At 38.1% G+C, this 24,452-nt stretch overlaps 1 protein-coding gene across 1 annotated transcript in view; it reads left to right on the top strand.

Moving 5' to 3' along the window:
- The window catches only part of ANKFN1 (ankyrin repeat and fibronectin type III domain containing 1), a 318,382-nt gene that overhangs the window by 184,526 nt on the left and 109,404 nt on the right, over positions 1 to 24,452 (top strand). Inside the window, exons 4-5 of the mRNA XM_025362682.1 lie at positions 9,550 to 9,751; positions 12,675 to 12,885. Coding sequence (XP_025218467.1) covers positions 9,550 to 9,751; positions 12,675 to 12,885 — 413 coding nt within the window. The remainder of the gene's footprint in view (positions 1 to 9,549; positions 9,752 to 12,674; positions 12,886 to 24,452) is intronic.

The raw sequence follows: 24,452 nt of genomic DNA, 5'->3' as shown, positions 1-24,452 counted from the left end.
TATTCAGTCTATCATTGATGGACATTTAGATTGATTCCATTTCTTTGCTACTGTGAATAGTCCTGCAATGAACATATGCATATATGTCTTTATAAAAGAATGGTTTATATTTCTTTGGGTATATACACAGCATTGGGATTGCTTAGTCAAATGGTATTTCTGTCTTTAGATCTCTGAAGAATCACCACACTGTTTTCCACAATGGCTGGACTAATTTACACACCCACCAACAGTGTATAAGTGTTCCTTTTCCTCCACAACCTTGCCAGCATCTGTTATTTTTTGACTTTTTAATAGTAGCCATTCTGACTAGTGTGTGATGGTATCTCATTGTGGTTTTGATTTGTATTTCTCTAATGATTAGTAATGATGAGCTTTTTTCATATGATTGTTGGCTGCATGTATGTCTTCTTTTGAAGAAAACGTGTCTGTTCATGTCCTTTGCCCACTTTTTTATGGGGTCGTTTGTTTCTTGTAAATTTGTTTAAGTTCCTTGTAGATGCTGGATATTAGACCTTTGTCAGATGTATAGTTTGCAAAATATTTCTCTTTTACTGTAAGTTGTCTGTTTACTCTGCTGATAGTTTCTTTTGCTGTGCAGAAGCTCTTTAGTTTAATTAGATCCCACTTGTCAGTTTTTGCTTTTGTTGCAAATGCTTTTGGCATCTTCATCATGAAATCTTTGCCCATGCCTATGTCCTGAATGGCATAGCTAGGTTGTCTTCCAGGGTTTTTTAAATAGTTTTGGAATTTACATTTAAGTCCTTAATCTATCTTGAGTTAATTTTTGTATATGGTGTAAGGAAGGGTTCCAGTTTCAATCTTCTGCTTATGTCTAGCCAGTTATCCCAGCACCATTTATTGAATAGGGAATCCTTTCCCTATTGTCTTTATCAGTTTTGTCGAAGATCAGATAGTTGTAGGTGCACAGTCTTATTTCTGGGTTCGTTATTCTTTTCCATTGGTCTGTGTCTCTGTTCTTGTGCTAGTACCACACTGTTTTGGTTACTGTAGCCCTGTATTATAGCTCAAAGTTGGGTAGCGCGCTGCCTCCAGCTTTGTTCTGTTTGCTTAGGATTGTCTTGACTATTTGGGCTCTTTTTTTGGTTCCATATGAATTTTAAAATAGTTTTTGCTAGTTCTGGGAAGAATGTGAATGGTAGTTTAATAGGGATAGCATTAAATCTATAAATTGCTTTGGGCAGTATGGCCATTTTCACGATATTGATACTTCCTATCCATGAGGATGGAATGTTTTTCCATTTGTTTGTGTCATCTCTGATTTATTTGAGCAGTGGTTTTAGTTCTCCTTGTAGAGATATTTCACCTCCCTAGTTAGCAGAATTCCTAGGTATTTTATTCTTTTTGTGACAATTGTGAATGGGAGTAGATTTCTGTTTTGGCTGTTGGCTTGACTGTTGTTGGTATACAGGAATGCTAGTAGTTTAGGCACATTGATTTTGTATCCTGAGACTTTGCTAAAGTTGTTTATCAGTTTAAGAAGATTTTGGGCTGAGACTGTGGGATTTTCTAGATATAAGATCATATCATCTGCAAACAGGGATAGTTTGACTTCCTGTCTTCCTATTTGAATACCCTTTCTTTCTTTCTCTTGCCTGATTGCCTTGGCCAGAACTTCCAGTGCTATGTTGAATAGGAGTAGTGAGAGAGGGCATCCTTTTCTTATGCCAGTTTTCAAGGGGAATGTTTCCAGCTTTTGCCCATTCAGTACAATATTGGCTGTGGGTTTGTCATACATGGCTCTTATTATTTTGAGGTATGTTCCTTCAGCACCTAGTTTATCGAGAGTTGTTAACATGAAGAGATGTTGAATTTTATCAAGTCTTGTTTTCATCTATTGAGATAATCATGCGGCTTTTTTTCTTTCATCCTGTTTATGTGATAAATCACATTTATTGATTTGCATATGTTGAACCAACTTTGCATCCCAAGGATGAAGCCTACTTCATCGTGGTGGATAAGCTTTTTGATGTGCTCGTGGATTCAGTTTACCAGCATTTTGTTGAGGATTTTTGCATCAATGTTCATCAAGGACATTGGCCTAAAGTTTTCTTTTTTACTGTATCTCTGCCAGGTTTTGGTATCAGGGTGATGCTGGCCTCATAGCATCAGTTAGGGAAAAGTCCCTCCTTTGCAATTTTTTGGAATAGTTTCAGTAGGAATGATACCAACTCTTCTTTGTACATCTGGTAGAATTCAGCTGGGACTCCATCTGGCCCTGAGCTTTTTTTGGTTGGTAGGCTATTTATTACTGCATCAATTTCAGAACTCATTTATTGGCCTCTTCAATGATTCAATTTCTTCTTGGTTCAGTGTTGGGAGAGTGTATGTGACCAGGAATTTATCCATTTATTCTAGATTTTCTGGTTTATGTGCATAGAGGTGTTTATCATATTCTCTGATAGTTGTTTGTATTTCTGTGGGGTCAGTGGTAATATCCCCCTTATCATTTCTGATTGTTTTTATTTGAATATTCTCTCTTTCCTTCTTTATTATTCTGGCTAATGGTTTATCTATTTTATTATTTTTTTCAAAAAACTTACTCCTGGATTAATTGATCTTTTGAATGGTTTTCCATGTCTCTGCTTCCTTAAGTTCAGCTCTGATTTTGGTTATTTCTTGTCTTCTGCTAGCTTTGGGATTTGTTTGTTCTTGGTTCTCTAGTTCTTTTTGTTGTGATGTTAGGTTGTTAACTTGAGATCTAACTTTTCGATGGGGGCACTAAGTGCTGTAAATTTCTGTCTTAACACTGCCTGAGCTGTGTCCCAGAGATTCTGGTACATTGTTTTTTTGTTCTTATTAGTTTCAAAGAACTTCTTGATTTCTGCCTTAATTCAATTATTTACCCAAATGCCATTCAGGAGCATGTTATTCAATTTCCATATAATTATATGGTTTTGAGTGAATCTCTTAGTCTTGAGTTCTAATTTGATTGCAACGTGATCCAAGAGATTGATATGATTTCAGTTCTGCATTTGCTAAGGAGTGTTTTACTTCCGATCATGTGACCAATTTTAGAGTAAGTACCATGTGGCAATTAGAAAAATGTATATTCTGTTGTTTTGGTATGGAGAGTTCTACAGATATCTATCAGGTCCGTTTGTTCCAGTGTTGAGTTCAGGTCATCTTTGTTAATTTTCTGTCTTGATGATCTGTCTTATATTGTCAGTGGGGTGTTACAGTCTCCCACTGTTACTGTGTGGAAGTCAAAGTCTCTTTGACGGTCTCTAAGAACTTGCTTTATGAATCTGAGTGCTCCTGTACTGGGTGCATGTATATTTGGGATAGTTAGACCTTCTTGCTGAATTGAACCCTTTACCATTATGTAATGTCCTTCTTGGTTTTTGTTGTTGTTGTGGTTGTTCTTTGTTGGTTTAAAGTCTGTTTTGCCAGAGACTAGGATTGCAACTTCTGCTTTTTTCTGTTTTCCATTTGTTTGGTAGCTTTTCCTCCATCCCTTTATTTTGAGTCTATATGTGTCATTGCTCAATGCTTTATCTTTCTTCATGTGGATTTGCATTACTATCTAGTGTCCTTTCATTTCAACCTGAAGGAGTCTTGTTTGTGTTTATTGTAGAGTGGGTATAATATCAAAATTTTTGTTTATCTGGCAGTATCTTAATTTCCTCTTTATTTTTGAAGTGTAGTTTTGTTGGGTAGAGAAATTCTTGACAGTCTTTTTTGTTCATCACTTTGATTACATCGTACCACTTCCTTTTGGCCCCTATGATTTTTGGTGAAAATGTTAATCTTTTTGAGGATCCTTTGAATGTGATGAGTCTTTTCTCTCTTGCTATCTTTAACATTCTCTCTATGTCTTTGGTTTCTAATGGTTTGATTATAATGTATCTAGGTGTGGCTCTCTTTGAGTTTATTCTACTTAATATTCATTGAGCCTGTGGATGCATACTTAAATTGGGGGATATTTTGGCCATTATTTCTTCAAATAGCGTTTCTATACCTCTCTTCTTGTCCTGGGACTCCTTTTATTTGTATGTTGGTACACTTGACAGTGTTACAAGGATCTCTGCACTCTTCACTTTTCTTCATATTTTTTTCACTCCTCACACTGGATGATCTCGATTGATCTGTCTTTATGTTTGCTGATTCTTTCCTCTGCCTGCTCAAATCAGCTGTTGAGTATATTTTTCCATTTCAATTAACATGCTTTTAAATTTTAGAATCTCTATTTGGTTCTTGATTTGTTTCATAATTTCAATCTCTTTATTGTATTTTCTATTTGGCAAGACATCATTCTCATAATTTTCTTTGTTTCTTTGGATATGGTTTAGTTCTTTGAATGTATTTAAAATAGCTAATTTAAAAGTCTTTGTGTAGTAAGTCCAGCATTTAGGATTCTGCAGGAATCATTTCTATTGACTGCTTTATTTCCTCAGTATGGGACATAATTTTTGTTTCTGTGCATGGTTCACGCATAGTTTTCTTGAAAATTAAGCATTTTGTTAATGATGTAGCAACTCTGGTAGTCTTGTAAATTTATTTAAGTTCCTTGTAGATTCTGGACATTAGACCTTTGTCAGAGAGGCAGATTGCAAACATTTTCCCCCAATCTCTAGGTTGCCGCTTCACTCTGATGATAGTTTCTTTTACTGTGCAGAAGCTCTTTAGTTTGATTAGCTCCCATTTGTCAATTTTGGCTTTTTTTGCAATTGCTTTTGGTGTTTTAGTCATGAAGTCTTTTCCCATGCCTATGTCCTGAATGGTATTGCCTAAGTTTTCTTCTAGGGTGTTTTATGGTTTTGGGTTTCACATTTAAGTCTTTAATCCATCTTGAGTTAATTTTTGTATAAGATGTAATGAAGGGGTCCAGTTTTTGTTTTCTGCATATGGCTGGCCAGTTTCCCCAGCACTATTTACTAAATAGGGAATCCTTTCCACATTGCTTGTTTTTGTCAGGTTTGTTGAAAATCAGATGGTTGTGAATGTGTGGTGTTATTTCTGAGGTCTCTGTTCTGTTCCATCGTTCTATATATCTGTTTTGGTACCAGTACCATGCTGTTTTGGTTACTGTAGCCTTGTAGTATAGTTTGAAGTCAGACAGCATGATACCTCCAGCTTTGCTCCTTTTGCTTAGGATTGTCTTGGCTATATGGGCTCTTTTTTGGTTCTAGATGAAATTTAAATAAGTTTTTTGTAATTCTGCCAAGGAAGTCAATGGTAGCTTGATGGGACAGGTCACTGCTCTTACCATGAATGTAAACTGTTGGTTTCCAAGACTGCCACAGACCTGGAGAATATGGGAACAGGGCAAGTTAGAATGCCACAAAGCTTGCTGTTCTTACTAAATTCAGCCATTTTTCTTGAATAAAGACATCCTGGATTGCTGCAAGCCTTTGGTTAACTTCCCAGATCCTGAAAAAGTTAATTTTAGCCATTTTTCTATGGTTCTCTTTGCTTTTATAGAGAAAAGGACTTTTGGAGGTCCTTTCTCTACCATTCCCATTGACATATTTTTTTTTTTCAATCTTTATGTGAAATGTTTATTTAGGTGTACCATTTGTAAATGGCTTTTTAGGAATTCTGGTCGGAGAGTCTTTGTCTTTTATTAGGAAAAGTAAACTTTTGAATATGTTGTGAGCACAGATATATTCAACCTATAGTTTTGGTTCTGGAATGGCAGGCCCAAATTCTGATATTGTTACCTACAGTCTCTGTGACTTTGGGCACCTTATTTAAATTCCCTGAGTTTATTTCATCATTTATGAAAAGATAATATTAGGACATTAACCTTATGACTTCATTTTACATTTTCTGTTTATTATGTTTTTTATTTTTTAATTTTTAAATTATTGTAGATTAATCTTTATTCTACCCTTCCCTCTAATAGTTTGAAGTTTCTACTTCCTATATCTGTTTTATTATATGTTACTATAAACAAACATATGGAAGTCTCTACTTGAGTACATAAAATTAATTTCAAGACATTATTTAAAACAAGCAATAAAACTATTTAAATTGTTATGATATACTTTGGTGTCTCTATTTTGAGAAAAATACTCAACGTAATAATTTCTACTCTTTATTGAGTGGATACTATGCACAAAACAGAATAGGTACCTTTCATTTGTTGATTAATTTTCACAACTCTAGAAAAAAAGAGTTTTGATAAATGTCTTTTGATAAATGATGAAATAAACTCATAGAATTTAAATAAGATTCCCAAAGTCACATAGATTGTAGGTAACAATATCAAGATTCCAACCGGGTCTGCCAAATTCCAAAACTAAAGCTACACTGATTCTCAAATGCTTGTCTCTTTCCATAAGGGTAAAAATTTAAGAGTACAATTAGTTGGGAGGGGCATATTTGTAATAACAAATAACAGAAAGTTGTCCTTCTCACCATCTTACCTGAAAAAATTTTAAATATAGAGTAGAAAAAGAAAACATAATGATAGATGAAGCTAAAAGAGTGGAAACAGCTACAGAATAGCCTGGAAGGAAGGGACAGCTGGGGGAGGATGAGAAGGAAGTCAGAGAGACAGAGAAAGTCAACCTATGTTGACTGAAGGGAACAGATGGGAGATGAGCAAAGACAAAAGGGGCCATGTGGGTAGGTGTCATCAGTTAGAGGGCAAGTAGCTGGAATTTGATCAATAGACAAGAATTTATTTACTGGACTTCTGGGCATTGTGGGAGATACAAAAGAATGTAGAGTTATTTGGGGAACAATAATGATGTAGAGAAAACAGATGGCTTGAACTGGGGCATTAATGCTGAAGGAAAAAGCTAGAGACAGAAGGCAGAAAGAAGGAGGTTAAGGCAATCCCCATGTGAGCCAGCTTGCATATGAATCTGGAATTTTTGTGGGAATGGAAAAAAATAAGTGAGAGAAAACCCTCTATTTGCTATTGAATCAAAGGTAAAGGATTTGTAGATGGAAGAAAAAAGATGCCAAATCACCTCCCTTTCCATTTCTACTTTTGAGAAGGTTATTAAAGATTTATAAAAACATATACATACATATACATTACAGACAATGCATTGCATCATCCTTCCAAATGTAAATATGTCCATTTAGCTAAAACTGGGTAGGGCCTCCTGGACATCACTAAGACTGACTAAGTAGGACCACCTTAAAAGGATCTAGGAGGTATTTTTATCTCGAAGGAAATTGCAGACAAAACTTAAAAGGTGCCTCAGCAAAAGAAACTATCGTCAGAGTGAACAGACAACCTACAGAATGGGCAAAATATTTGCAAACTATGCATCTGAAAAGGTCTAATATCCAGCATCTACAAGGAACTTGAACAAATTTACAGGAAAAAATAACAACCCCATTAAAAAGTGGGCAAAAGACATGAACAGACTCTTCTCAAAAGAAAATATACATGTGGCCAATAAACATGCAAAGAAGCTCAACATCACTGATCATTAGATAAAATCCACAATGAGATACCATCTCACACCAGTCAGAATGGCTATTACTAAAAAGTCAAAAAACAACAGATTCTGGCCAGATTATGGAGAAAACAAAACACTTTTACACCGTTGGTGGGAGTGTAAATTAGTTCAACGATTGTGGAAGACAGCATGGCGATTCCTCAAATACCTAAAGGCAGAAATATCATTTGACCCAGCAATCCCAATACTGGGTATACACCCAAAGGAATACAAACCGTTCTATTATAAAGATACATGTATGCATATGTTCACTGCAGCACTATTCACAATAGCAAAGACACAGAATCAACCCAAATGCCCATCAATGATAGGCTGCATAAAGAAATATGGTTTATATACACCATGGAATACTATGTAGCCATAAAAAGAAATGAGATATGTTCTTTGTAGGGACATGGATGAAGCTGGAAGCCATTATCCTCAGCAAACTAATGCAGGAACAGAAAACCAAATATTACACGTTCTCACTTTTAAGTGGGAGCTGAATGATGAGAACACATGGACACATGGTGAGGAACAACACATACTGGGTCCTGTCAGAGGTTGCGGGCTGGGAGGAGGGGGAGCATCAGCAAGAATAGCTAATGAATGCTGGGCTTAATACCTAGGTAAAGGGATAATCTGTGCAGCAAACCACCATAGCACACATTTACCTATGTAACGAACCTACATATCCTGCACATGTAGCCATGAACTTAAAAGCTGGAAATCAAACAAAAAGACAACAAACAAACAAACAAAAAACCTGAGGACATTTAACAATGTAATGAAAATGAATCTCCATTTCTTAAAGTCAAAGTGAATCGAAGTTAGTTTGTGCTAGCAGACATGGAATCCAGTTCAAAGGCATGAAGATGAAATTAACTTTCTGAGTAGTGCTCTAGTATATTAAATATAATAGACTCTCGTATGTGCATCATTTATTCTCAATTATCTATTGAATGCCTACAACAACAAAAATATTAGATACTATGAGTCTTCCTATATACTAGGCTCCTAAATATTTAAAGTGATGGGAATTTACACTGATTTGATCTTTGTAAATTATATAAATGTACTAAATTATCACATATACCCCAAAATGTGTATATTTATTATGTACTAATTTTAAAAATTAAATTTAAAACATTTGAGGGGAAGTGGTGAGAAGGCAGTGACATGCTCCAGAGAGTGCTGGGCCCGGTGCATCAGAGGCTCTACCAGGGAGACACTTTGCACAGAATTACCTTGACTAGTTATTTCATTCATTCCTTTGTTCATCCAATACATATACATATACACCTGCCAGGAAGCCACAGCCTTGATAGCATCAAAATTTCAAGATCAACACCCAAAGTCATTGTGGGTGGCTTTTGAATGGCATGGCTGATCTGGAAACTGACTTCAGGTGTGACATTGGTGGGGCCCTCGTTAGAGATTTCTGAAACAACAGTCAAGTACTAATTGAAGAATGCCAGTAGTGAGTGCTTTGGTGGACCCCATCCAGGGTATCTGAGGTGAGCAGGGATGGGCCTAGGGGTACAAATTGCCCAAGCTTCTGAGTACTGGGATAGTTCACCAAACCTCAGATGGACAGAGGACAGATGCAAGTTAACTGCTACCTCAAGAGATTGGGGCTATGCAGAAGTTAACTTGTGTCTGTCCATCTGAGACAGAGTCACACTTTCTTATATACCCAACAGATGCCAGCATCTAGGGGGATGTAAGTAGAAAACTCCCAGTTGTATATACCCAAGAGGAATTGAACAGACCCCCTAGGTTACAGAGAGACGCTTCTACACTTGGGATAGAGAAGTAAAGACTTGAGTCGAGGTTCAATCATATATATGTCTGTATGTAAATGAATATGTTTATATAGTAAATGGAGGTTGTCATTTCATTCCTGCCACCAATTAGCTCTGTGGCCATGAATAAGCTGCTTCCTTCCCCTAGGTTTCAGCTTTCTCATTTAAAACATTAAAAAGTGGGGTCTGATCATCTCTAAGGTCCCTACCAGCTGTAATATTGTATTTGGATTCCAGATACTGACTGGAGATGATAAAATTATATGTCAACTTATAATTTGTGGTGTAAAAGATATAACATCAGACTTTCCTCTTCTTAGGAATTGTTGTGTGAAAATGACCCAACAAATGCAAAATTTACATCTCTGTCAGTCAAAAAAGCATAGTGCTCCCTCATCTCCCAACGCAGCCAAACGCCTGTACAGGAACCTCTCTGAGAAACTGAAGGGGAGCCACTCTTCCTTCGATGAGGCCTATTTTAGGACAAGAACTGATCGGCTGAGTCTCAGGAAGACCTCAGTGGTAACGAAACCATTCTTATTCTTGTGTCAGTTTGATTTATTCAGTTATGTTTGGGTTTAAGTATATTCTAAGATGATTCACGTTTATTTCAGAAGTTGATGCTTGCAATTTTATAAATGCTGGAATAGTCAGGTAAGGCAGTAACTGCATGTATTAATGTTTTTAGACAAAGCCTGAGTGATTGTGAGCTGTTTCCCTTTCTTTTTGTTTCTTTTTCTTCTCCCTTAATTTTTATTTCACTACTACACCAAAAAATAAATAAACCCCAAAAACTAGCAACTTGACAAATATGAAGTTTCAGGTTAAATGGCTTTCTGAGAGTTCCAGTGTTCATTCAAATAATAATATTATTAGTGATTTCTTATGTATACCACACATTCTTTCCAAAGGCATTCAAAATAGAATCCAAAGAATGTACATGTTTTATATGATAGACAAAGAAAGAGAGAGAAGAGGAAGGAAAGAAAGTAAAGGAAAAATGTAAAAAAAAGAAAAAAAAACACAAAACACAGACACACACACACACACACACACACAAAAAAACTAGGAAAAGAAAATATTGGATATAAGAATAAAAATAGATATATCAAAAAATCTAGGCAAATATAGTACCTGTACCTGAAATTTATCATGACATTCATCTCTGAGTTCCCAGAAAGTCAAAGCAGAAAAAGAAACGCAGTTGGTTATAGCATCCCATCTGTTGATAGCTAAAAATGTCTCAGTCCATCAGGAGAAATGAATATTCACCTGCTGCTCAGTCCTCTGGACCTTGTAGATGTCATAGTGAGTTATGTAATAGAGAATGGCATAAATAGTGGAACTGATGATGTTACAGACATTCACATATAATAGTTTCTTAGAATGGCCCTCAGTAAAAGCTGAGAGCATAATATTAACATGCTCAGCAAGGGGATTTTTGCAGGGAGTAATGGCACCATTTGTTTGCTCTTAAAACAGAAATGAGTCCTAGCCTTTCCAGATAGAAGCATGCCAAAGTTTGCCAACAAAAGCTTGGAGGAGGAAATGACTTAAGAGTGAGAGTAAATATGGCACATGAGAAATTAGGAATACTAAGAGCCAAAAACAAATACATGACTGTGGATGGGGTGGCACTTTAACTTTGAACTCATTTGTTTTCTAATATGTTTTCTAATTTCAAACTCATCTTTTTGGAGGACTTGGCTGTGGTTAAATTGGGGCCTAAGCATCAGAGGCTCTTCAGTTTAGCAGATTGTGGATAAAACACTTTACCATTCAGCAGATTGTCTTGCAGCAAAGAAAACTGCATACCAAAATAGCTTTATTCCCTGGGTCCCCATTGTCAAAACAAGCATTTGCATAATAGCTTTGTATTTTCCTCAAATTTCAATTTTGTGTTATGTACTCAGCTAAAGCTGACCTGCAGCCTTTGATAGGGAGAATTGATTTTTAATGAGACTAAAAATAAAACCTGACCACCTGAACATTTGGTGACTGGAGATCTTCCACATGTTAATCAGGTGATCCCTATGCACGTCAAAACCAGTGGTATTTCAACTCTTTTAAAGACCAAGCAACTCTTGGTGAAGATACCAGATAGATGTGTAAATAATACGTGTGTTGGTCTTCTCCCACATGCTAAGAAATATGTACCTAAAAGAATTCCGGAGTTCTTCTCTTTTGTTTACTATTAATCCTTTGAAAGAATTTTTCAAAGGAACCATATTTTCTTAAGTGATTTTTTTCTGTAAGTGAACTGTATTCTATAAATATTCAGCTCTAGTCCCATGAGGTCCAAAACCAATTTGCCATCCAGTCACTGAAACCCTCCCTGAACACTAACACTCGGACCCCTCATCTTAGGACTCAGAAACTATCAGCCCGCAGGCAGCGTGGAGCTAGTAGATATCTGGAAATGCGGAAGTAACATGTAATATGTATATTTTAAGAAGATTATTCTTGTATCAGTATAGAGCGAGAACTGGGGGAGCCCAAGACTAGCAGCAGGCAGGTCATTGCCATGGTCCAGACACGAGATGACAATGTAGAGGCTGGGGATGGGGAGGGAGGGCGTGAGTTTGAGGAAAAACAGAGCAAGTGTACTGTCAATTCCAAGCTAGCCATAACGGCTACCTTAACATTATCTATGCCAGCATTTCTCAAACTGTGCTCTGTAGAACACCATTCCAGGAATAGTCAAAGCAAATGCAATAAAATACATGTTAAAATTATTAAAGACCCTGAGGAAGCCTACAGGGAAATAATGGGGTACCCTTGGTTTAATTTAATGTTTATCAAATTGATTTGACCACATGCTATTTTCTTCATAGAACATCTCTTAATTAGTATTTTTTTTCCATGAGATGGAGTCTCCCTCTGTTGCCCAGACTGGAGTTCAGTGGCACAATCTCAGCTGACTGCAATCTCTGCCTCCTGGGTTCAAGTGATTCTCCTGCCTCAGCCTCTGGAGTAGCTGGGATTACAGGCACCCAACACCACATTCGGCTAATTTTTGTATTTTTAGTAGAGATGGGGTTTTGCTATGTTGGCTAGGCAGGTTTCAAGCTCCTCACCTCAAGTGATCTGCCCACTTCGGCCTCCCAGAGTTCTGGGATTACAGGCGTGAGCCACCACGCCCAGCCAAATGAACTATTGGAGTACTTTTCAGAAGACTAGTTTGGGGAAAGCTGAGGTTTGCTCTTATCTACAGCCTAGCCAGGCTATCCTGTATTCTCTCAGTGTATCTATTCAATGTCCATTAGAAATGATGGAGGGGAAGTCCAACAGAGTGTTTACTTTGGAGACCTTGAGATAAATTGTAGTTATACCACTTAAAAGTGGACATACAGTCCCTGAAACAGTCTCTAAACTTCAAAAGAGCTAAGCTACAAAGACACACTGGTTTAAGAAATTGTGTTAATCTACCTTTGCTCCTCTCTAGAATTTCCAGGGCAATGAAGCCATGTTTGAGGCAGTCGAACAGCAGGACATGGATGCTGTGCAGATCCTCCTGTGTCAGTATACACCAGAAGAACTCGACCTTAACACACCTAACAGCGAGGGCTTGACACCCCTGGATATTGCCATCATGACCAACAATGTGCCCATTGCGAGGATTCTTCTGAGGACAGGGGCCCAAGAAAGTCCACACTGTAAGTAACCTGAGAATAAACACATGTACTGGTAAAGACAGATTCCAGCCTTATGCCACCAAAATAGCCATTGCTGACTTTCAGAGCAGGAATGATTGACTAAGCATAGACTCTGATAGCCCTTGGATGTTTTCATGGACTTTTCATGCAAATAGTGACAGCACTTATTGGTCTAAGCATCAAGTTCCTTTCTAAATAGAATATGCTGAGTGGTGAAAAGGAAGCCCCAAAGAACTTCTAAGAATTTTATCATGAGCTTTAAATTATGTGAGATACTCCAAGTAAGGATACAGAATAGGAGATATACATAGAAGAATAAGCATTTGCGTGTTTCTGTTTTGTATCCACAGTCAATGCGGTGGCTTCATTCATTCATTCATTCAATAAACACCGAGTGCGGGACACTGTTCTAGGTGCTAGGAATGTAACAGCAAACAAGACAAAAATCCTTATTCTCACAGAAATTACATGCTTGTTGGGAAGACTTCCAATGAGCAAGTAAATAGATAAAATACAAACTCAAATAGTGATGAATGCTATGAAAAAAAATAAAATGGATGAGTGGCTAGAGATTGATAGGGAAGGGACTATTTTAAACCCATCACCCTGAAATGGGTTGGTACCCATTGACCAATCTCGCACAATCCCGACCCCTCAGTTGTCAGTAATCACTGTAATTTCTGCTTCTATGATATCAACTTTTTAAAAAATTCCACATATAAGTGAGATCATGGCATGTTTATCTTTCTTTGCTTGGCTTATACAGCATGTTCTTTATCTGTTCATCTGTTGATAGACACTTAAGTTGATTCCACATCTTAGCTATTGTGAATAGTGCCATAATAAACATGGGGATGCATATATCTCTTCAACATACTGATTTCATTTCCTTTGGATATATACCCAGTAGTGGGATTGCTGCATTGCATGGTAGTTCTATTTTTAATTTTGACAATTAGGTAGGAGGAATGTCTGCTGTTTACTGCACAGTAGGGTGATGTTGGAATGGTTAACAGTTAGGTATTGTATATTACAAAGTAGCTAGAAGAGAGGCTTTTGAATGGTCTCACCACAAAGAAATAATAAATGCGTGAGGTGATGGATACACTAAATACCCTAATTTAATGATTATACAACATAAATGTATATGAAAACATCAAGTTGTACCCGATAAATATGGGCAGTTACAATATGTCAATTAAAAAATGAATACATAAATAGGGTTGGGCAAGAAAAGCCTCTCCAATGTGATAATATTTGAGTTGAATTCTAGATGATATGAAGGAATGAGCTATGAGAAGACGTGGGGGTCAGAGTCTCAGCAGAGTGAATGGCAAATAGAAAGATGCTGAGGAAGGCAGGAATAAGACTGACATATTGGAAGAACAAAAAAAGTTAATGGGGCCAAAGCGAAGTAGCAAGAGGGAGAATGATGATTGAGGGAGAAGTCACAGGGACCAGATTATGCAGGACCCTGAGGCCATGGTCAGTGTTCAACTTGAATTGTGGCGAGTACGATGGGAAGGCAGTGGAGCAATTTAGGAAGATAAATGACATATTCTGATTTACATTAGAAGATCACTACAGTGCTCTATGGAAAAGAGACAGTGGCGAGGCAATTGTGAAATTGATAAGACCAGTTACAAGGTCATTTTAGTGGTCGAGGAGACAGACTGGATGCTTGGACTAACAACACAGTGATGTTGAGTAGTATCAGAATTCTGGAGATACATATATATATATATACACACACACACACACACACACACACACATATATATATATATATATATATATATATTTTTTTTTTTTTTTTTTGAGATGGAGTCTCATTCTGTTGCCAGGCTAGATTGCAGTGGCACAATCTCAGCTCACTGCAAGCTCCGCCTCCTGGGTTCACACCATTCTCCTGCCTCAGCCTCCCCTGCCACCATGCCCGACTAATTTTTTGTATTTTTAGTAGAGACGAGGTTTCACCATGTTAGCCAGGATGGTCTTGATCTCCTGACCTCGTGATCCACTCGCCTTGGCCTCCCAAAGTGTTGGGATTACAGACGTGAGCCACTGCGCCCGGCCCTGGATATATTTTTAACAGCTTTATTGAGATACAACTCACATACCATAAAATTTACCCATTTAAAGTATGTAATTCAATGGTTTTTAGTATATGCACAGAGTTTTGCAGCCATCACCACTGTCAATTTTAGAACTTCATTGCCCTGAAAAGAAGCATCATACCATTTAACTATTATCACTCCCCAACCTCCCCAACTCTTCTCAGTTCTTGACAACCATGAACCTAACTTCTGTTTCTATAGATTTACCTGTTCTAGACATTTCATGTAACAGAATTATATAATATATGGTTTTTTGTGACTGGCTTCTTTCTGGATGTGTTTTGAAGTAGCACCGATAGTACTTGGGGAAGAAAGCTACACTGGGGCCAATGGCAGACCCCACCCAGGAGTGGATGGGGTAATATCATGCAGCACTCACCCTGTGTCAGGCACTTTTCTGAGCACTTTCCATGTATTGACTCCTTTAATCCTCACAGCAACATTATGAAGTAGGCACTCACATTCCCTTTAGTGAAAACTCTCTGACCCATTGACCACAATGGCTGTGAGCCACTGTTTTTATGTTTCCTAAAAGAAAAAAGTAAACTCATCAAACTGTTAGTTTCACTAATACTGATTCACTTACTTCCAAGTGGTGAGACCCAGAAGGCTGAAAGAGAAGCAAGCAAATATATAATTAGAGGTCACATCTCTGCTCCTAAATTTCATAAATCACCACTACCCAAAGACTAGGTACAGAAGCAGATCCTTGTATCAGAAAATTTCTTATTTTAAAAATGCTAAGCTCACGACATCCATATCAGAGACAGTGAAGATTTGGGTTCAGTAGGATTTCAGCTCTTCAAAAGAGCTCTATAGTCAAAGTGCTGCCCCTTTTTAGTGGAACTGTAGGATTTGGAAGGATGATAAATGAGGATGGAAGAAATTGAAATGGCATCTTTGCTGCCTTCTGATTTATTCTGCAACAACGTCTGTCCCAAAGATCCAGGGAGAGAAGGGTAGAGAGACAATCAGAGGGTCTGAACATGGAGAACGCAGACTGAGCCCCATTCTACAGGAACAAGGAGGCCATTCATCCAGATGTTGCCATGGCCATCCTGCACTGGGCTGGATGAAACATTAGTCCTACTTACTTACCTGCGACACTACAAAGAACTCCGCTTTTTCTGTGAAAACAGTAAGACTCCCTACCTCCCAAAGCCCCCTGTGCATAATTAAACCTCTATAAAAGAACTCAAGTACTAAATATCTAGTGAAACCGAAAGCAAATTTGTTCAAGAGATCCCTGGTTTTCCTCCTCATTCTCTCTGGGATGATAACCATGTTACCATCACAAAGTTGTAAAGGACAAATGATGGGAGATAAACCCAGGTTTCAATCTCCAGGAAACATGACACCTAAGTCACCTTGGCTACCTAAGAAGGCAAAGAGATACTACCACATATAGACTCACATGTGTAAAAATGGCAATGCAATATTGGTTGTGTACCTATGAAGTCTCCACATGCGACATCTCTGGTTTTCACACCAACTCTGCAGGATAAGGTTATTGACTCCATTTTAAAGATAGGAACTTGTGATTCTGAGAAGTTAACTGACTGTCCCAAGGTCACACATCCAGCAAATGAATAGGGATGCCAAGGACTCAAGTCCAAATCTGTAGGATGCCAACACCTGGAATCTTTCTGCACAAACTCACTGCCTTTCCACATAACCAATGTGGAGGGCTGTGGCCTCTGGGCCCCTGCACCTCTCCCTTTCTACTGTTTGCTAAAGTCATATGATGTATTTCTTTGTTCTATTCTGTGCACTAAGGTGTCAGTCCTGTTGGACAGAGGCAGGATAGAAAAACATAGTGTTTTCAGGCATTTTTAATTCACTTTATATATCAAGTACAAAAGAAGCAGAAATGCTTCTGTACATGAGTTTGAGCAAGCCCAAGAGAAAAACCAGTCTGCCAACCAGAACCAGATAAGCAAACACCTGCCGTAAACTGTTCCTCAGAAGCCAAAGAGGCAGGATATATAAGAGAGGAAAAGTAACAATGAGGTCTGAAGCTCTTAGAGTATTTTACACCTACAAAGATGCTTTTGTCTACGTCATCTCCCTTGATCTTCACAACTGGCTTGTGAGGTAGAAGTTGTTTTCTTCATCTTTATCAATAAAGAAATTGGAATTTTAAAGGTCAAGTAGTTATCCCAACACAACAAAGTTAATGGGTGGTAAAGTCAAGATTTAAACCCAGATCTGTATGAACTGCCTTGGTGTTTGTGAGAAAGCTTTGGCATGCTCACTGTTACATGTTAGATGCTCAATTCCTCCCTGCTTTGGCTCTCCATCTGCTCCTCTTCTAATGACAGTTACATATTTCAAAGCAGAGTGCAGAGGCCAGGGTTTCTAACAAGGTTAATTTTCTTTCTTCTCTTTCTCTGTGTATTCCCTTCTGAAAACTAGCCCAGTATTCTTTTCACTATGCCAACTAAGTATCCTCACACAATTCAGAACATCCTCAGTAGCTTTTTCCATTTCTTAACAGGAATCACAGTGACACAGAGGGTTTTAGGGACTTAACTCCTAAACCATTGGTCAGGCCTGTCTTCTCTCTTTAACCCCTTGATGCCAGAGCCACATGGACATGTTCTTTGTATGCATAGCTTGAAACTCAACCATGTGTGTTTCCTTACTCATAGAAAAATCCCAGAAGCGGTCATCTAAACTTGCACACTGCTCTGAAGTTAAATATATGCAGAACCCCAGCCTACTCATTAGATGAATCCACTATCTTTCTTCAGTGACTTTTTTCTGTTCCTCCTATCTTCATGCAAACAGCACAAAATAATATACTTTCCTTGCAGAAAAACAATCAGCCATTATTGAAGTACAATCCCAAGTACTTTCTTGCAGACTGATGTGCTGAGCTTAGGAAAACAGCCACCGAATCTCAAAGCACTGCAACTAGGAAAGCCAATGTATAGAGGAACCACAGGACACCCATTGGTATGCCATGGACTGTTTCATACACTTAGGATCCCAGTCGCTATGACTCATGCTCAATTGAACAACTGCTATCAAAGACAGACTTGTTGTCTCTGTATACAAAAGCCCCCAGTCATATACCCCTCCCTTTTTCTGACTAACTCATATTCTGCCCCCACCCTCAAACCAATAGCCTCCGGGAGGAATTTGCTGAATCATCGATGGGAGTCTTGCCTTTCTGAGATGGCCATTAAGGCCCCATAGATAGTAATCATAAAGAAACTAGCTCTTTTGCCTATCGTGTACAAATTTGGTCACTCACAGAGAGTTTATTTCATTCTTTGACTCTAGTACCTAGTACATAGTAGATGCTCAGAAAATTACAGTTGAATTTTTTTTTTTTTTTTTTTTTTGAGAGGAGTCTCACTCTGTCACCCAGGCTAGAGAGCAGTGGCGTGATCTCGGCTCACCGCAAGCTCTGCCTCCCAGGTTCACGCCATTCTCCTGCCTCAGCCTCCCCAGTAGCTGGGACTACAGGCGCCCACCACTACGCCCGACTAATTTTTTTGTATTTTTAGTAACAACGGGGTTTCACCATGTTGGCCAGGATAGTCTGTATCTCCTGAGCTCATGATCCGCCCGCCTCGGCCTCCCAAAGTGCTGGGATTACAGGCATGAGCCACCGTGCCCGGCCTACAGTTGAAATTTTAGCCTTTGTGACAGCCCTGTCTTATGCTACTGGGAGTCACAGATGTCAAGTCTTAGTGTGCACATATACATTCATTATGTGTATCCTAGACAGACACAGACCCACACACACACATGCATATACACAGAATGTATGGGAAAAAACCTTCAAGTATTCCAGTAACTTAAACTTTGCGGTATCTTTTGTTGTTAATACTGTTGTTATTGTTTTCCAGACATTGTTACAGAATTTGGTTGTAGATGTAGCCCTAGTTGTTTTTATTTTTACACTATTTAATGATATGGACCAGTAAGAATGGTGGAATACCTCTTAGTTTCAGTCTTTTTATCCTTTCCCTTAGCTACATTCTCCTTCTCTCTAGTCCCTCTCCCCTCCTTCTGAATTTCTTGGTGAATGCCTCCCTCTCACTTTCTCTCAGATGCTGCCTGTGGAACTAGAAAGTGTCACTCAGAATTTGTTGTGTCCAGTTACTTCATAAAATGCAACTGCAGAATTGCTGTCATTTGAGTATGGTGCAGACACCAATGTTACAATTTTGGCAGTCTCGTCAGGATGCACCACTCATTTCTGCAGTAGTAAGGGGTTCGTGTTTGTGCTGGGACTGGTCAGGCCATGTCTTAAGAGGTGTGACTATAAACTAATGAGGCTGGTTTTATGTAAACAAACACACGAGAAAGTCTACAATCCAAGCGAATGTTATCCTTCCACATGGTCCTCCTGGGAGACCCCACACTTGCCCCAACAGTGCTGCCTTTGCTCTGAACACTTTGGAATTGTCCTCGGAGTCAGTTTATGAGAAAATCTGACTCGTTGCTGAGAGTCACACCTGATTTTTGTTCCAAAACAGCATTGCCTAGCATCATCACCCTCTGTGTTCGCCAGACTTGGCTTCAAATTATTTAGAGAGATTTCCTGAAATCAAATCCACCTTCAAAGGACAAAGATTTGCAGCCAATAAGAATATGTAAAGAACAAGCCTTAGACAGGTCTCTAGAATGAGCCCTCAATATTTTTTTCTGCTTCACTAAAATAGGGGTATAGATCTTCACCCTAACTTACAAATCTGTTCCTCAAAACTCATCTTATACTGCGTACTCCTCACCCACACCATCCTCCATTCTGTTCCTGTAACCTGCCAGGCTATCTTACCATAGGGCCTTCGTACTGGCTATTCCGCCTATTTGGAATGCTTGAATGCTTTTAATCTTGTTCATTACATGGCCAAATCCTTCTTAACATTCACATTTCAGCTTATATGTGACATCTTCAAGAGAGAGGCTTTCTCTGGCCACCAAGTTGAAAGTCTAAAATGACATTTTTCTCATCACATCACTGTCTTGTCATTTTGTGCATAGCACTTATGATTTTTCTCAGTGTTTTTATTTGCTTATTTTCATCTCTTCTGCAATAGAACATAAATTCCAAAGGACAGCACCTCTCTCATTTATTACTGAATCCCCAGCAAACAGTAGACACTCAACTGAATTTAATTGAATCAATCCCAAGCCTATCTCTTTGGAGGGGGGTGAATATATTATCCCTTACGAAGAGAATGATTTTGCTTAATGTTGGGCTCATTGATCTTTTTTATGTTTTCAAATAATTATTTAAACACCAGGTGGCCAAAGCCTAAGTTCCTGTTACCTGTTCTTTGAGTTGATAGTTGCATTTTTCTGGTTTTTTGCTTTAAAATATTTAATTGACAAGATTGTATATATTCAAGGTGTACAGTGTGATGAGTTGATATACATACGTGGTATAAAGATTATCATAATCAAATTAATTCACAGATCCATCACCACCCATGCTGTGCATTGGATCCCCAGATCTTGTTCATCTTCTAATCAGAAATTTGTATCCTTTGATCAATATCTCCCTATTTTCCCCACCCCTAGCCCATGGCAACCACTATTCTACTCTCTGTTTCTATGTGTTTGACTTTTTAGAATTCCAGATTTAAGTGAGATCATCCACTATGTCTTTCTGTGTCTGTCTTTTTTTACTTAGAATAATGTCCTCCAGGTTCATCCATGTTGTTTTATAGTCATCTTTTTTCTCTTTTAAAAAAAATTTTAAATATACATGCAACATAGCATATCTTCTCCTTGTCAGAAATGGAAAGATTATAGATAAAGTTAAAAGGTATCTTTGATAGCCCACCCAACTCACCCCCACATGCACACACAATCTAGGTTCCCATCCCTCAAAACTCCAAATATATTCATTGTTATCAGTTTAGAGGTTATGCAGACTTTTCCCCATGATTTTTAACATAAACACAACAACAATAGAATTGTTTGGGGTGCAGCTTTTAAGTTAAACCCTTAGAAAAGGCTAAAAATTAAATTTCTGAGGTCAGAGCATTCTGGCTTCAAATCCCACAACTGACCTTTTATAGCTGTGGGAAAATTCCTTACCCTCTCTGTGGCGTCATTTCTTCATTTGTAAAATGGATATAATAATTGTACCTAACTTGTATTATTATATATTGCTGTGTAATCATTACCCTCAAACAGCAACTAAAAATAATAGTAAATGTTTGTCTCATGTGAGTCTGAGATCTGGGAATGGATTTAGCTGGATGGTTATGGCTCAGTCATCATCTCATGGGACCCCATGAGATTGCTGTCATTTTAAGGCTTGACTGAGCTAGAGGACCCACTTCCGAGCTTACTCATAGTGGCTACTGGCATGAGCCCCGCATTTCTTGCTATATGGGTCTCTCCATATGGCTACTCTATGACATGGGAGTTGGCTTCCCCCAGAGAAAATGATCTAAGGAAGAGAAAAAGAGAGACCAGCCAAGGTGGAAGCAACAGTGACGTTTATAACCTAACCTCAGAGGTGACATAGTGTCATTTCTGCAGAATTCTGCTGATCTCACAGAACAGCACTGGTACAGTGTGGGCGAGAACTATACAAGGGTGTGAATACAAGCAGACATAGGTCACTGCAGGCCCTCCTGGAGGCTGGCTACCTTATTACCCATATAAGATTGTTGAGAATTAGGTGGAATAATACCATTAAAACATTTATCGCATTACCTGGCCAATTGTAAATGATTTCTAAAAATTGTTAGCCAACCTAACTTTCAAAAACAAAATAAAATGACCCAAGAGTTCCTGGCAAAGAATTTAAATATTTTACCCATTAGTTATATAGTTTGTATTCCAAAACACTTCCCAATAGAAGCACTTTTTAAAATTTGTATAATTTTATGTTCTAAAACTACACTGTCCAACACAGAATCCACTAGCCACATATGACTATCAAACATTTGAAATATATCTCTTCCATTGACCAATGGAACAGAATAGAGAGCCGAGAAATGAAACCATGAATGGATGGTAAATTGATTTTCAACAAAGGTACCATAAGCATACAATGGAAAGAGAATAGTCTCTTCAATATATGGTGTTGGGAAAACTGGATATCCATATGCAGAAGAATGAAATTGGACCCTTATCTCATACCATATACAAAAACCAACTCAAAATGGAGTAAAGACATAAATATAAAGCCAGAAACTGTAAAACTACTAGAAGAAAGTATACAGGAGGAACTACATGACATTAGTCCAGGCAATGATTTTTTGCGTATGATCCCAAAAGCACAGATAGCAAAAGCAAAAGTAGGCAAATGGGATTAAAACAAACTAAGAAACTTTTTCACAGCAAAGGAAACAACAGTGTTAAGAGGCAACCTGTGTATTGGGAGAAAATATTTGCAACCTGTACATCCAGTAAGGGGTTAATGTCCAAAAAATGTAAGGAACTCAATTCAACAGGAAGAAAATAAATAAACCAATTTAAACATAGGTGGCCAGGTGCGGTGGCTCACGCCTGTAATCCCAGCACTTTGGGAGGCCAAGGCGGGCGGATCATGAGGTCAGGAGACTGAGACCATCCTGGCCAACATGGTGAAACTCTGTCTCTACTAAAAATACAAAAATTAGCTGGGCATGGTGGCGGGCGGCTGTAATCCCAGCTACTCGGGAGGCTGAGGCAGGAGAATTGCTTGAACATAAGAGGCAGAGGTTGCAGTGGGCCGAGATTGTGCCACAGCACTCTAGCCTCGCAACAGAGTGAGACTCCAACTCAAAAATAAAAATAAAAGTAAAAATAAGCAAGGAACCTGAATAGGGTTTCTTAAAAGAAGACATACAAATGACCAACAGATTTATGGGAAAAAGTGATCAGTACCTCTAATCTTCAGGAAGATGCAAATTAAGATCACAATGAGAAATGAGATATCATCTAACACCTGTTAGACTGGCTATTATCAAAAGGATGAAAGATAAGTGTTGGTGAGGATATGGAGAAAAGGAAACTCTTGTACGCTGTTAGTGGGGATGTAAATTAGCACAGCCATTATGAAAACTGAGTGGAGGTTCCTCAAAAACCTAAACATAGAATTACCATATGATCTAGTCATCCTACTTCTGGGTATTTACCCAAAAGATTTGAAATCAGTTTGTCAAAGAGATGTCTGCACTTCCATGTTCACTGCAGCACTATTCACAATAGCTAAGTTATGAAATCAGCCTAAGTATCCATTAACAGACGAGTGGATTTTTAAAATATTATATATTATATATATACACACATAATTGAATACTATTCAGCCTTTAAAAAGGAAGGAAATGTTGTCATTTGTGACAAAATCGATGGAATTGGAGAACACGGTGCTACGTGAAATAAGCCATGCACAGAAAGACAAATATCTCATGTTCTCATTTATTTAGAGTCTCGTGGACTCTAAAATGATTGAACTCATAGAAGCAGAAAGTGGAATGGTGGTTACAGAGTCAGGGGGTTAGGGACAATGGGGAGATGATAGTCAAAGTGTACAAAATCTCAGTTAGACAGGAGAAATAATTGGCTTTATTAAATTTATTGCACTATATCATGAATATAGTAAATAACAGTGTGTTGTACATTTCAAAATTGGTAAAAGAGTAAATTCCAAATGTTCTCACCACAAAAAAAATGATATATATTTGAGGTAATGAATATGTCTAGTTAGCTTGATTTAACTATTCCACATTGTATTCACAAATCGTAACATTACTTTGTATCCCATAAATACATATGATATTATTATCAATTTATAATAAAATAAAATTTAAAAAAGAAATGTGTCTAGTGCAAATGAATAAGTGTTCTAAATATAAAATTACATTGAGCCGGGCACGGTGGCTCACGCCTGTAATCCCAGCACTTTGGGAGGCCGAGGCGGGCGGATCACAAGGTCAGGAGTTCGAGACCACGGTGAAACCCCGTCTCTACTAAAAATACAAAAAAATTAGCCGGACGCAGTGGCGGGTGCCTGTAGTCCCAGCTACTTGGGAGGCTGAGGCAGGAGAATGGCAGGAACCCGGGAGGCGGAGCTTGCAGTGAGCCGAGATCGCGCCACTGCACTCCAGCCAGGGGAACAGAGCGAGACTCCGTCTCAAAAAATAAAAATAAAAATAAAAAAATAAAATAAAATTACATTGATTTCAAAGTCTTAGTACCAAAAATAACATAAAATATAAAATTAATAAATTTTATATTGATTACATGTTGAAATGGTAGCATTTTGGATATATCGAGTTAAGTAAAATATATTATTAAAATTAATTTCACCTATTTATTTTTGCTTTTTTATTGTCATGACTAGCAAATTTTAAATGATGTGGCTCACACTGTACGTCTATGGACAGCACTGAAAATATTGGCAGAAGACATGGTTATCTTGTTTCATTACTTAAACCTCCAGTGATGTCATGGGGCAATCTCCTTTGAATTTCCCAAATAATCCAC

Source organism: Theropithecus gelada, chromosome 16, assembly GCF_003255815.1.
Source record: "Theropithecus gelada isolate Dixy chromosome 16, Tgel_1.0, whole genome shotgun sequence".
Taxonomy (NCBI): Eukaryota; Metazoa; Chordata; class Mammalia; order Primates; family Cercopithecidae; genus Theropithecus; species Theropithecus gelada.
This window is presented reverse-complemented; position numbering and strand designations above follow the sequence as displayed.